Raw genomic sequence first — 12,365 nt, 5'->3', positions numbered from 1 at the left:
CGGGGGGAGGGGGGCGGGGGGGTTAATGTATGAAAGTGAACAGCAAGCAGCAAGAAGGTGGTTACAATAAAAGATAGGACAGTAGTTATTTTGAGGGTGAGGAAGAGGGGAAGGACACGTGGAAGAGCTGGAGTGGCTGGCACAATTCTATTTAACCTGGATGGTGGTTAGAGTAGTGTTAGATTTTTTTTTTTTTTTGTATCTGCTTTATTTGACATTAAAAGAAATCACTATAATACCTAAATTGCATGTTGGTTTTATTTTTAAATGTCAATATTTACAGGAAACTATATCCTTTGCAAGCATTTAAATTTAAGATGAATATTTTCATGACCAGCAATTCCATACCTAAGTATTTACCCATGAGAAATGAGGACATGTCTACACAAAAACCTAAATGTGAATGTTTACAGAAACTTCATTCATAATTGCCAAAAACTGGAAACAACTCAAATGTCTTTCAACTAGAGAATGGACTGTGGTATATACACACAATGGAATACAACCAAACAATAAAAAGGAATAAACTACTGATACATGCAACATGTGATAGTCTCAAAAGCATTATGATAAATGAAAGAAGCCAGACTGAAAAGGCTACATACTATATGATCCCATCTATAGGACATTTTGAAAAGACAAAACTACAAGGACAGAAAACAGACCAGTGGATGCCAGAGGTTGTAGGTAGAAGGGACTGGCCACAAAGAAGCATAAAGGAACTTTTTAAGGAGATGGAAATATTCTATATCTTAATGGTGGCACAGTTATTACATAACTCTAGACACTTCCACAGAACTTTATGATTTTTTTCTTTAGATACTGCACAAGTATATTCCATTTGTCCTTCCAGATCCACTCTCCACCTCAGCCCCAGGAGGCTGACCTGCATCAGTTTCCTTACCCACAGGCTTCCACCCCTGAGAAGCCCCAGCAGGAAAAAGGAGGGAAGATGACTTAGGTTCCTGCACTTTATTCCTCCAGGCTCCTCAACAGAAGAATATGGTTCCTCCTGAGGTGGCCCCCTCTGCATGGCTCAGCTAACCCCTTGTTCCTTTGGGCCTGGGTGATAATAGCCTCACTGCAACTAACCAAGGCTAGGGCACCATCCCTTGTGGTTTCCCAACGTTCCCCCCACACCTTTGTAAATACCCCCTTTATAAATAAACCCTCTTTGTATTACCCTAATTTGAGCATTACACCTGTTTCCAGTTGGGACCCTGACTGACAAAGATGCAAACTTTAAATATACGAGAGGAAGAAAAATGTGTGAAATGGGAAGAGAGTACTTTTTTTTAAATTTTAGGTGATATGTGAACAAAAAGGTTGATAAACACTGCTCCAGGAAAAGTTGGTGCCACCATGACTCTCATCTGTTTCTCTGAATTATGATCCAAAATGTAAACACAGCTTGTCCTGTACTCCAGAGTACCTTCTCTTTATCTAATACTCATAATGTATCTGTCATGATCCAAAATGTAAATGGAGCTTTTCACCTTCTTTCTCCTGTACTCAAATACTCATAATATATCTGTACTTCTTTCCCATCTCCTAATCCAACCTACCACCACCACCCACACTAGTATCCAGGTCTCAATGACCAGCATATCCCAGAATACATATATCTGGGGTTCATTCTCTCTACCATGTCCTTGCCCTAGCTGACACCTAAGAGTGCCTCTTCTCCTGCAGCCCTCCCTACTATCTCAGAGTAGGATGTTTCCAAGTCAATGGTATGCTGACTCTCCAGAGCCTCTTTATAAAATTATTCCTCCATCCTCTCATAAAAGCCCCTTCTTCTGAGGTTTGTACCATCTAGCTAGTTACCCTCTAATCTTCCTGATACCTGTCATCCAACAACCTCTTATTCTCCCTTCACTTGCTTAAGGATTTTACACCAGATTTATAACCTACTGCTCCATCCTAGTTTTGCTATCTCCACCAAATTTCCAATCCTCTGATCTCCCAGTTCCTTAAGCTTCTCTCATCATTAATTATCTTCTCTCACATTCATCTCAGTCACCAGTTCTCAGTTTCATCCAGGAGCCTGCCATGTCCTAAAATGCTTCTCCTCTGAAATATTAAAATCAGACAACACACTTTTTGGTCACAACCTACTAACTTACTTGTTGCAGTGCTCCCATTCTTGACTTCTAGACTCTCAGTATATCGCCCCTCTTTTCTCCCTTCTCCTCATCGATCAGCCCTGTCCGGGTGCTAAACAGTTAAATTCCACAGTCCATTATCTCAATCACTCTCCAGGCAAGATCTGCCAATTAGCTCACTTGGGAGAGTGTGGTGCTGGTAACACCAAGATCAAGGGTTCAGATCCACATATTTCCTTGCTTCTCTCTTCGTTCCACATATGGTCTGACAAAATGCCAATTCAGGATAATTCTAATTATCCTATCCAATATTCTGTACTCTCTGCGGGTTCCAGATAATGGGGCTCACAAAAGGAGAGAGTAAAACACACACACAATGGGAAGAAAAGCCATGAGATTTTACTGACACCAACTTCAACTAAGGCCTCAATAATGTCCAGAAATTCTTTCTCTCTGGACAGCTTACTCTTCCACTTTGAGTAACATCTGTTTGAACCCTTTCTGCTCTCCCGACGCCCCCAAGTTACCCTGGCCCTTCTTCCTCCCTTTCAGAAATAACTTCATCTGTCACTTTATTGGGGGGGGGGGGGGCCTCATAAACTACTTTATCATCTATCCTCCTACTAAACTCAAATTTTCACCCATCTTTCCTCCTGTCCAAGAAATGCAGCATCCCTTCTCCCAAGACCACTCTCCCCATGTGCTCTGGACCCCATACTTCAAGGATCTCTCATGCATTAAAACCTCCAGAACCCCTCACATCCCCTAGCTTCCCTTTTTCTCCTCCTCGTCAAACACCTTTAAACAAGTTATAAACACTTGCTACCCCCATTTCCTCACTCCTCAAACCACTCCAATCCAAGCTGTAAATCCAATGCCAGCTTTGCAGTCCTCAATTTAGTTGAATTTGCAGCAGCATTCCGACTCAGTTGATACTTAAATGGAATACTTTTCTGCTGGCTTCTATAACATATCACTTGCTTGATTTCCCTTCAGTAGCTCTAGCTGCTAGTATTTAATTTCCTATTCCAGTTTCTTCCTCTTCTCTCCATCATCAAGTATTGGAAGTTCTTTCCAGCTCAATCCTAATGCCCTTACACTCTCCTTAATGACTTCATCTAATCCGGCATTTTCAAATAACATTTATATATTCAATTTCAAATTTATCATCTCTAATCAAGATTTCTTATCTAAGCTCCAAAGCAGATCTGCCTCTTAAACATATCTTACAAACATCTCGAACCCTGTATGTCCAAAACCGAACTCATAAATTTTCCCTCAAAATGTACCCTATATCTCAGTACATACCCATCTGCTCAATTGCTCACATTACATATCTGAGAATTTTTCTTGATGTCTCCTTCCTCCTCATCGCCTCTGGCACCAGCTCTCTCACTTTTCCTTTCTCAGTGCACCAAGAGATCTCAGATTAAATGTCAGCCTTGCCTATAAACCCCCACCCCAGACCAGGCAAATAAACCTATTACATACTCCTGCAGCACCCTTTAATTTCCCCTAATTTTCAGGACATTTGTTATTCTTTTTTTTTTTCTGTCTTCCCTCCTGGAATGTGAAAAAGGCAAGAACTGAGTGCACCTTATTCATGGACATAACCCAACACTCAGCATATATGAGACACTAAAATAATAGCTGAATGGTTGGAAGGAAGGCATTCCTAAGACCTTCCTATGAACAAATTCATCCTCCTGTACCATGAGGGGTCTGGAAAAGCTGAGGACCACTTTCTAAAGGCACAAGGACTGGACCAGAAAAATTCATGAAGTATCATCGGGCTCTAAGTTGTAAGAGTATAGAATACACATGGAAAACACTCTGAAAACCATAAAGTATTATACAAATATGTTGTCACTGTGTTCAAAGCAGTTATTTATCGTGACTAGCCTAAGTCAATAGCTCTATTCCTAGTGTGCAGGGACTATATGTTTACAGTTTTCATGTACAGTACCCTATGGCTTTTATTCAACCTGCCTCTGAGGAAAAACTTGTTAGTGATCTCCTGCACTTTTGTTAATGCTCAAATTTTGAGAACAATCCTCCTTTTCTCAGAAAATCTATTATAAGAAATAAAAGTTCTACTTTAAAACAGAATCAATGTACTTAAAATTACAGTGCCTCTTTCAGAATTTGCATTTTGTAGTATTTCCATTTGCATACAGCACAAAAAATTAAAAAGTAGAAGATATTTATTATCTGTAAAAATAAGCTGAGCTTTATTCACTAAGTATTAAAAATAGTTTGGCCATCATTCTTATTAAAAGGATATTTATTTAAAGCCAAGAGGGACTCTATAATTTGCTCCTTGTCAAAATAAAGTTATTTCCAACACCAAGATAAAACTGATCTTACAGTTTTACATACACAGCTTTGAATATGGCAAAATTAAGTTCATTCATATCAGAATATAGTACACTGTATAAGAATACCACTTTGGATGTTTCCCAGATCTTCCACTTAACAGTTCAAGTTACTCAACTTCTGAATTGTGCTTTACACTCTATATAATGGGAATAAAGCCTGCCTTACATGGTCGTGATTGAGGATCAATTGAAAAGCCTTAGCACAAGTAGGAACTTAAGAAATAATAGGTCTCTTATCTACTCCTCTTAAAAAGAAGTTGATTTTACTATGACTTAAATATATTTCATATAACAAATATATTCAAGTATTTAAAGGCAAGTAATTCTTGCTGATACTATGCTTTCAGGATTTTTAAAAATAATCCTCATTAATCCATTATCTAATAAGTAGATGACCATCTCATTTCAGGTCACAAGTTCCTGGCCTACCTTAAACTTTAAGAAACAGAATTCATTTTCCTTTCTAAAAATCACCTTAAGTTCTAAGTCAAAGTTCATAATTTCCTGACCATATTGTCCCTCTAACTTACACAAATAGTCCAGCTTCAAGCAAATGGAAAAAATTTATTGGCTACAAAACCAGTCACGCAAATTAAGAGTCTATGCTGTAGTTATCTCAATATTTGGCAGGATACGTAGACTGAATCCCAGCTGGCTAGCAAGGAAAGTGTGCCAAGTAGAAATATAAGTCTTTGCACACTTTAGAGTCCACATTAAAAACGGCAGTAGACAGCACAAAGATGGAAAATGGAAGCAGCTTCACATAAAAGGCAAGAGAAGCCTTCTTTTACCCCTAATGCACACAGCCCAGGATTCTAAAATTTAAAAAACACAGATCTCTCAGAAGGGTGAACAAGCTGGAAACTCAATGGCTTCAACAGAAACTGCAATCAGAATTTTTAGTTTTTAAAATTAAAGATTAAAAAAGTTAAATTAAACTAAAGATTAGATATGGAAGTATCTGCAGATGAAAATAGAAATTCTGAATTTGCTTTAAAATAATCTGGGGGTTAAGGATAGGAGGTGGAGAGAGTAGAGTGTAGAACAGATGAAACAAGATTTGCCATATAAGGACAACTGCCAAACCTGGATAACTGAGTACATCGAGGTCCTTTCATTTTTCTACTTCTGTGTACCCGAAAGTTACATAACAAAAGTTTTCTTGTTGTTTAATTTAAAGGTTAGGACATTTTAGCAACTTGACCCCTCCCTGCAGTTCTTATTCACAGTTTGTAACTTTGCCTCTGGTTCCCTTACCCATCAAGTATCTGTTCGGAAAAATGGCAACTATTATATGCTTTATCATGACCTCATCCTGAGTTTCCTCTTCATATCAGCCACAATTTTTAAAAGTACTATCCATTATAAAGTACTTAAAACAAAGTATTTTAATAGTGTCAAAAAATTAACCACATATTCCCCTATGGAGAAAGAAATGCACTTAAAAACCAGGAGAAATGCCAGGAGAAATAATAGAATTCTGAGTTCGGATAAGCCCCTTTCACTGTTGTGATATAATGTGATATACTTTTACAGCAAAAAATGGTGTGAATGAGCAAGGACATTCCACTGGAAAGATACTATGGAACTTAACTTATTAACAAACTGTTGATAAAAATTTCTAACAGGTTCTTAAATAAAATGCATGAACACGACCTGCAAAAGACTGCTAAGATTTCTTAGACCTAAGTAGGTATACCAGTGCTTTTATCTGGAGAAGGTCCCAAACTTCATCATTCTCAGAAGGGTCCCTAACTCAAAAAAGGTTAGGAACCACTGGAGATTTATACACTCCTTTCATCAAAAACTTAGGTTTGGGTTTCTAAAGTTCAATGAAAATCACAAGACTTTCTAAGTGAGAGTAAAGGCAATAACAATCTGACAGTCATACTGCAAGAAGAAAGTCTAGGCATGAGGGAAATGTCCAAAGTTTAGAGGAGAGAGGCAAAGAAAAGGAAGGTCATAACATAGAGCACAGAAATATTCACAGAACTATAACCAACTTACAAATATATGAACTTAAAAATGGTTTGTAACAACTTGCACCTATTAGTAATAGGATAAGACTTCCATAAAAATGAAAAGCTCTCCCTCAAAGTTCTCTTCTTAACCTATAGGGGGTTGCCAGGGTTGCTGCAGCTCTGCGTGTCCAAGGGAGAGGAGCAAAAAAAGAAATTCATAGTGCTACACCATTCCCTAAGGGTAGCTTTGTGAAGGAGAAAGAAGAGGGACAGGATGTTCTTGAACATTTATTTAGCTGTATTTTAGTATACATTTTCTCCTCATAAACCCATTATACTTGAGTTTGGATTCACCATCAGTCCACAGTGTCAAAATCAGAACTAAAATTTACCTACATTAGACTAGGAAACTATTATTTCACTCTACAGAAAACCGTGTTTCCAGTTCCCACCAGCTTCCAACAGCAGTTTGCACATATAAAGATGTGTTATCAGCAAAGCTACATAAGCAATTGCTGCCTATGAATATTTAACTCCAGGTTCCTATTTCCCCCTTACCTAAACATTCATCATTATTAATACGCTCTGCCATCAGGGCCCCCCCACCTGCCAGTGACGCCCCATTCTCCAAAAGACACCACTTAGGGAAGCCTGTGTCAGCCTTCCTTGACCATGTTCACCACTTGCCCAGCTTCGTCCTCCTTCTTCCAGCCCACCTGCCTACACACTGTGTATTAATTATCTGGGAATGGCAATAAATGGCAATAAGAGCACTAGATAACTCAAGTGGAACAGCACTCCCAGAGCCCAGCACAGTGGTTTGACAAATAGTAAGTACTCAATAATATGTTGAAAATCAGTAAATAAATCTCATTCCAATTCTGTCACTAAATGACCTTGAACAGTCACTTAACCTCTTTGAGCCTCATCTACAACATGAGAGCCAAGTTAAAATCCATTTTAGCTCAAAAGTTCTATGATTACAACACATTTTTAGGAGCTGACGTGGAATCAGTTTTTATGCTGTTTCCTAATGAAAATTTAACCTAACCTTAAATTATGAACAATGTTTGAGGAGAAATGCGGGCAAAGCAGTAAGGACAGCCAAATCAGAATTAACCCAGAGGATCAAGGGAATGACAATAACAGCTGGCTCATCATCTCGTCCAAGGGTGTGAAAGAGAGTGAAAAAATGCTCAGCATTTTTAGTAAAACTATGCAAGGCACAGTCCATTATACTGTTTGATGTGCCTCATATTAAGCCTCCAAAGGACAAATTTCTCCTAAAAATTCAGTATCATGAAAGTTTTTTTCCTTATTTCCTTTCAACATATGAGATCAATATAACCTTTCATTATCTCTAAACTTTGCCGAGAATTCAAAAACTAACGTTTGTTTTCAACTATTGTGCCATCCTTATCCCACTGATTGGATACTTGTGCTGTCCCATCCTGTCTCACCCTCTTCCCACCTCTTCCCTGCAATCTTAGTTCTTCAGTCTTTTAGTTAATTGCACCTTTATCATTTATTATAAGTTTCAAACCCCTTACAGAAGTGAGTGGGGGGTATAAATGACAAAATATGTTGTTTTAGGAGAAAATACTAGATGCCATATTTACAAGTTAAATTAACATTTAAAAAATACAACCAGTTTTGTGGATTAAAACCTACCAATAACAAGTTGCTACTGGCCCCATACTCCAAACTAATCTCAATTTGCAATAAAGTTCAATTCTTCAATATCTCTACTCAACACCTCCTAAATCTTTCTGAACTAGTTTTGGAGGAAAGTCTAACATTCCTAACTAATCCTCAATGTAAATGCTCATCTCATTTTCATTATCAGTAACCAACCAAATCCTCCACAGTACTAGAAATGAGATACCACGTAATCCTAACACAACAAAAAGAGATGTGCCTTATTAGAATTGGTGTTTATGAAAGACTATTCCCAAAATGTACCCTGTGTAATAGTCTAGAAACATTGATATCCAAGTTGTTTAAAAACATTTCAACCTCCAAATGGTTTATTAAAAGTTCTTAAATCTTACAAAACTATCAATAATCTCCATTAATCATAAATGCAGAAAGAAAACCCAAGTAATATATGTTTGGGAATTTAAATCACTTAAATAAATGGCTTGCACAAAGCTTGCTTGGCTCAGAACAAACAAAATCAAAACTTACCTGAAGTCATTAATTTAGCACAGCTACTTCTGCTTGCATCATCTTCTAAGATTCGGTTTGCATTCTTTTCTTTCCCAAGCAAAGTATCCTCCAAAGGTAAGCATTTATCAGATACAACACTGTCTTCACCCATGGCATGACTAATTTTGCTATTAGCTTCAAGTACTGAAGTGACTTCTTCCAGCTGAGCAGCTTCACTAGATTCTGAATAAGAGGAACCCTTACCCTGGGCTAAATTCTTTGAAGAAACTGGGAGAGACTCATCATCACTATCAAATCCAAAAGGATCTCCAGCATTTTCTTCTTCCACTTTAGGTTTCTTCGGAATTTCTTGGATATCTGGTTTGAAATTAGGCCTCTTCTGCCCTAATTTAGCCATAAATGTGGTTTCTCCCCATTTTGTGCTAAGGGTGGTCCGTTTATTGGAAAAGACTTCATCAAATTTTGAACTGCCATTTCCTCCTTTCCTACTATATGTTTTCCCAAATCTGGATGTCATTTTGACACCTGTTTCATATTCTCTGCAAAAAGAATTTAAGAAAATATATAATACCAAATACTTAACAAGTGTTAAAGACTGCATATAAAAATAAGAACCTAGGGATTCTCCCCATTTGACTTTTCAACATTCACCATACAGACTTTTAAAAATGGTTAAATAAATATGAGGAAAGGATGTAAAGAGGCTTATTTTTTACTCTATATGCTTCCATGTCAATTTTTTTTTTACAATGAGTATATATTCATATGCTACTTACAAAGTAAAAAAGCTTAGTGACTAACCAACTTATAAAACAGGAACCACAAAACCAACTTACAGTGAAACATATTTTCTAAAGTTCCAAATGAATCAACTCACTATTCTCCTAAACATCATTTTTACTTAAAAAAGAATCTGAACAGGGTAATTACTCCTAATATAAAATCTTAAGCACAAAATGTTAATATTTTTCAGGATCTCAGAAATGTCAAATAGTTGACAAAATTTAGTCCTTTGAAATTTCAAAGCACTTATTCATATGAGGAGAAAGGTTCAGAAAAACTGCGCTATTTTCTCATGTATTACAACCTGCAGCTTTTATTCCAACCTTGAAGATTCTGATTCTTGGTCTAATGTAAACTGGACTGTGACTTGAAAAACACTCCTTAGATGATGACCTCCCTAAGCGCAAGAAACCGCAAGAAACCATCCTTGTTCTATCTTCCTTGTCCCTGAAGTGCTGTGCTCATTTGCCGAGTTACATTTTCTGGAGCTGGTGAACTCCAGCGTATTACACTGTTCCATGGATTATTACAGGAATAAAAGCACATAATCTTTATTTTCCCCTATGATTTATAAATGACAAATCGATTGATCTGATTTATCTGCACAACAATAACAGGTATTAGGACAAAAAATGTTTCAGAGCAGTAAATCAAAAGAGTCAAACATTTCTTAAAACAAGTTACAGTACTTTTTAAACACCATCAATCCTCATCCATTTCTTCCACTTTGACCTTCTACAGTCTAAATATCAATACATCAAATACAACTAGAAAAAAGGAAACAATTGCCTAGGGGCCTGAAAAAGCTTCATTATTTTGAAACTTACAACAATTGAAATATTTGAATTATACTTTAAAATATGTTTTGATCTATACTTTTAATGTTTTCTCTTTATTAGCTTAAATTCTTACAACTTATAATGAATCACTGTCCAACTTAGTTATACTCAGTAAAGTTTTACTTAGTTTTACTCAGTAAAGGATTCCTCCCCCCATGTTTGGTAAAAAGCCAATTCTAATTTGACAAAATAATAATTTAATCATCATACACATCTGTGCTAAGAGAAGAGTTCTCCTCAGGGAGATCTATTTCCCCTTCTACTAGAGATTTACCACTAACGAGTCTTATTGTCTTTCTTATTAAGTAGAGCCTAAACAAAACTAAGTATATTGGGCAGCTACCAAAGACAACAAAATAAAGTCATTTCTCTTTATTCCTTTGACAACGTAAAGCCCTGATCTGCAGACCTACACTTACATATACACCAACAAAGCTGGAATGTTTTGGATACACTTACGTGGTAATCATCTAAAAATGCTGACTAAAGGCCAAACCAAAAATGTAGACTTGAGCTCCTTTAGATCAAAATCAGAAAAACTCATCGTAAAAATGGTCCTAGAACCACAAAGCGTTCACTGTTGAAAGTTTAGAGTCTGCAGATGAATATTTGATACTAAGGATTTAATGATTTTAAGTATGATTGAAAAAAATTGTGGCTATGACTCCATGCCTTTTACAAATACATGCCGAAATATTGATGAAATAACGTCAGCAATTTTCCAACATTAAGGAATAGGAAGTTAGTCTATAGATGAGACAAATTTAGTTTACAGTAACTACTGAATCCAAGCGATGGGTCAATGGGTTCATTATATAACATTCCCTACTTTTGATTGCCTTTATCGTTTCCCATAATAAAATGCCTTTTTAAAAAGTCAGCAGACTAATGCGATGGCATTATTTAAGCATAAAGTACGCTGAAATTCAAAACTAAGTGTGCAGACATATTTGACATTATATGTTAAGTATTTTTCAAGTATACAGGCTATCTTGCTCAGGCTTCAAACTCCAAACACTGTCCTAACTAAAAAGGAAAGAATTATTCGCGACTAAGTCTTTTCGGTCCCTGGGCCTTTGCCTCAGCCCAAAGCCAGGTCAAATTTTGAGGAAAGTGAGCTGGGGTTTTAAAAAAAAAAGTCCTCACACTTAACCTCCACCCAAATCTTACGTCTTCCCGGTCCCAAGAGCTTTAGGGGCTTCAGTTAAGGAGACGGGCAGGGGCGAACCTAAACCCCCAGAAATCCTCACCTGGGGGCGGCCGGTGCGCCAGGACGCACAGGGAGAGATAGCCCCCTCCGGCTAGAAGCTCACGCAACTTTTCTACTCCCCACCCCCACCGCCCAGGAAAGGGATGTTGCTTCCGACGCCCCGGAAGCCTCTGCCCCCGAATCCCTAGGGCAGCACAAGGCCTCAGTGGCAGCAGGGGCGGAGGAAACGACGGGGTAGGATTCAGGGCTGAAGCCAACACACTTGACCCGGCCTGGGGAGGGAAGTCAATCAGCAGCCACCCGGAAAAGAACTCAGAAAAAGGAAAATAAAAGATGAGAGAGTTCTTCAGGTCGTTCCCCTGCCCAACTTCCTCAGAGGCCGGGTGGGCGAGGCAGCGAGACTTCCATCGCCCCCTCCCAGTCCCCTGCCTCCTCCACCCTCCCTGGCTCACTCCGGGCCTAGGCAGCCGCCCGAGACCTCACTTACCCTCGGAGCCTGGCGGGTGCTTTGGCCTCGGGCCGCCTCCGCCTCTCCCGCTCCCAACGGCCCACGGGCGGGCGCGGGAGCCCCGCGCGGGAGAACAGAGCCGGCTGGTGCGCCAAGAGAGGCGAAGGGCTCCGCCACCGTCAAAACCCGCGACTCCGCTTTCGGTAAATAGGAAGCCCGTGGAGGGGGGGGGGGAGCGGCTGCCCCGCAACTTCCCTCCCCGCCTGGAGCGCCGCCGGCCGGGCCCGGGCCTAGCCCTCCCTGGCCGCCGCCGCCGGGCTGCTGCCGGAGCCCGCTACGTGCCTCCGCTGGGCCGCCGCCGCCTCCTGCGCCGCCGCTTCCGCCGGTGAATGGTCAGCGCTGGAGTTTGAACAGGGCCCTGAACCATCTCAACGCCATTTGCGCTCCCGGCCCCCCACCTCCTTCCTCCCAC

At 39.3% G+C, this 12,365-nt stretch overlaps 1 protein-coding gene across 1 annotated transcript in view; it reads right to left on the bottom strand.

The window, feature by feature from the left end:
* WAPAL (wings apart-like homolog (Drosophila)) overlaps positions 1–12,320 on the bottom strand; it is a 77,295-nt gene extending 64,975 nt beyond the window's left edge. The window contains 4 exon segments of the mRNA XM_008570317.1: positions 8,632–9,152; positions 11,933–12,043; positions 12,045–12,125; positions 12,259–12,320. Coding sequence (XP_008568539.1) covers positions 8,632–9,152; positions 11,933–12,043; positions 12,045–12,125; positions 12,259–12,320 — 775 coding nt within the window.
* Positions 12,321–12,365: the final 45 nt, after the last annotated feature.

The sequence above is a fragment of the Galeopterus variegatus genome, unplaced genomic scaffold, assembly GCF_000696425.1.
Source record: "Galeopterus variegatus unplaced genomic scaffold, G_variegatus-3.0.2 Scaffold590, whole genome shotgun sequence".
Classification (NCBI taxonomy): Eukaryota; Metazoa; Chordata; class Mammalia; order Dermoptera; family Cynocephalidae; genus Galeopterus; species Galeopterus variegatus.
This window is presented reverse-complemented; position numbering and strand designations above follow the sequence as displayed.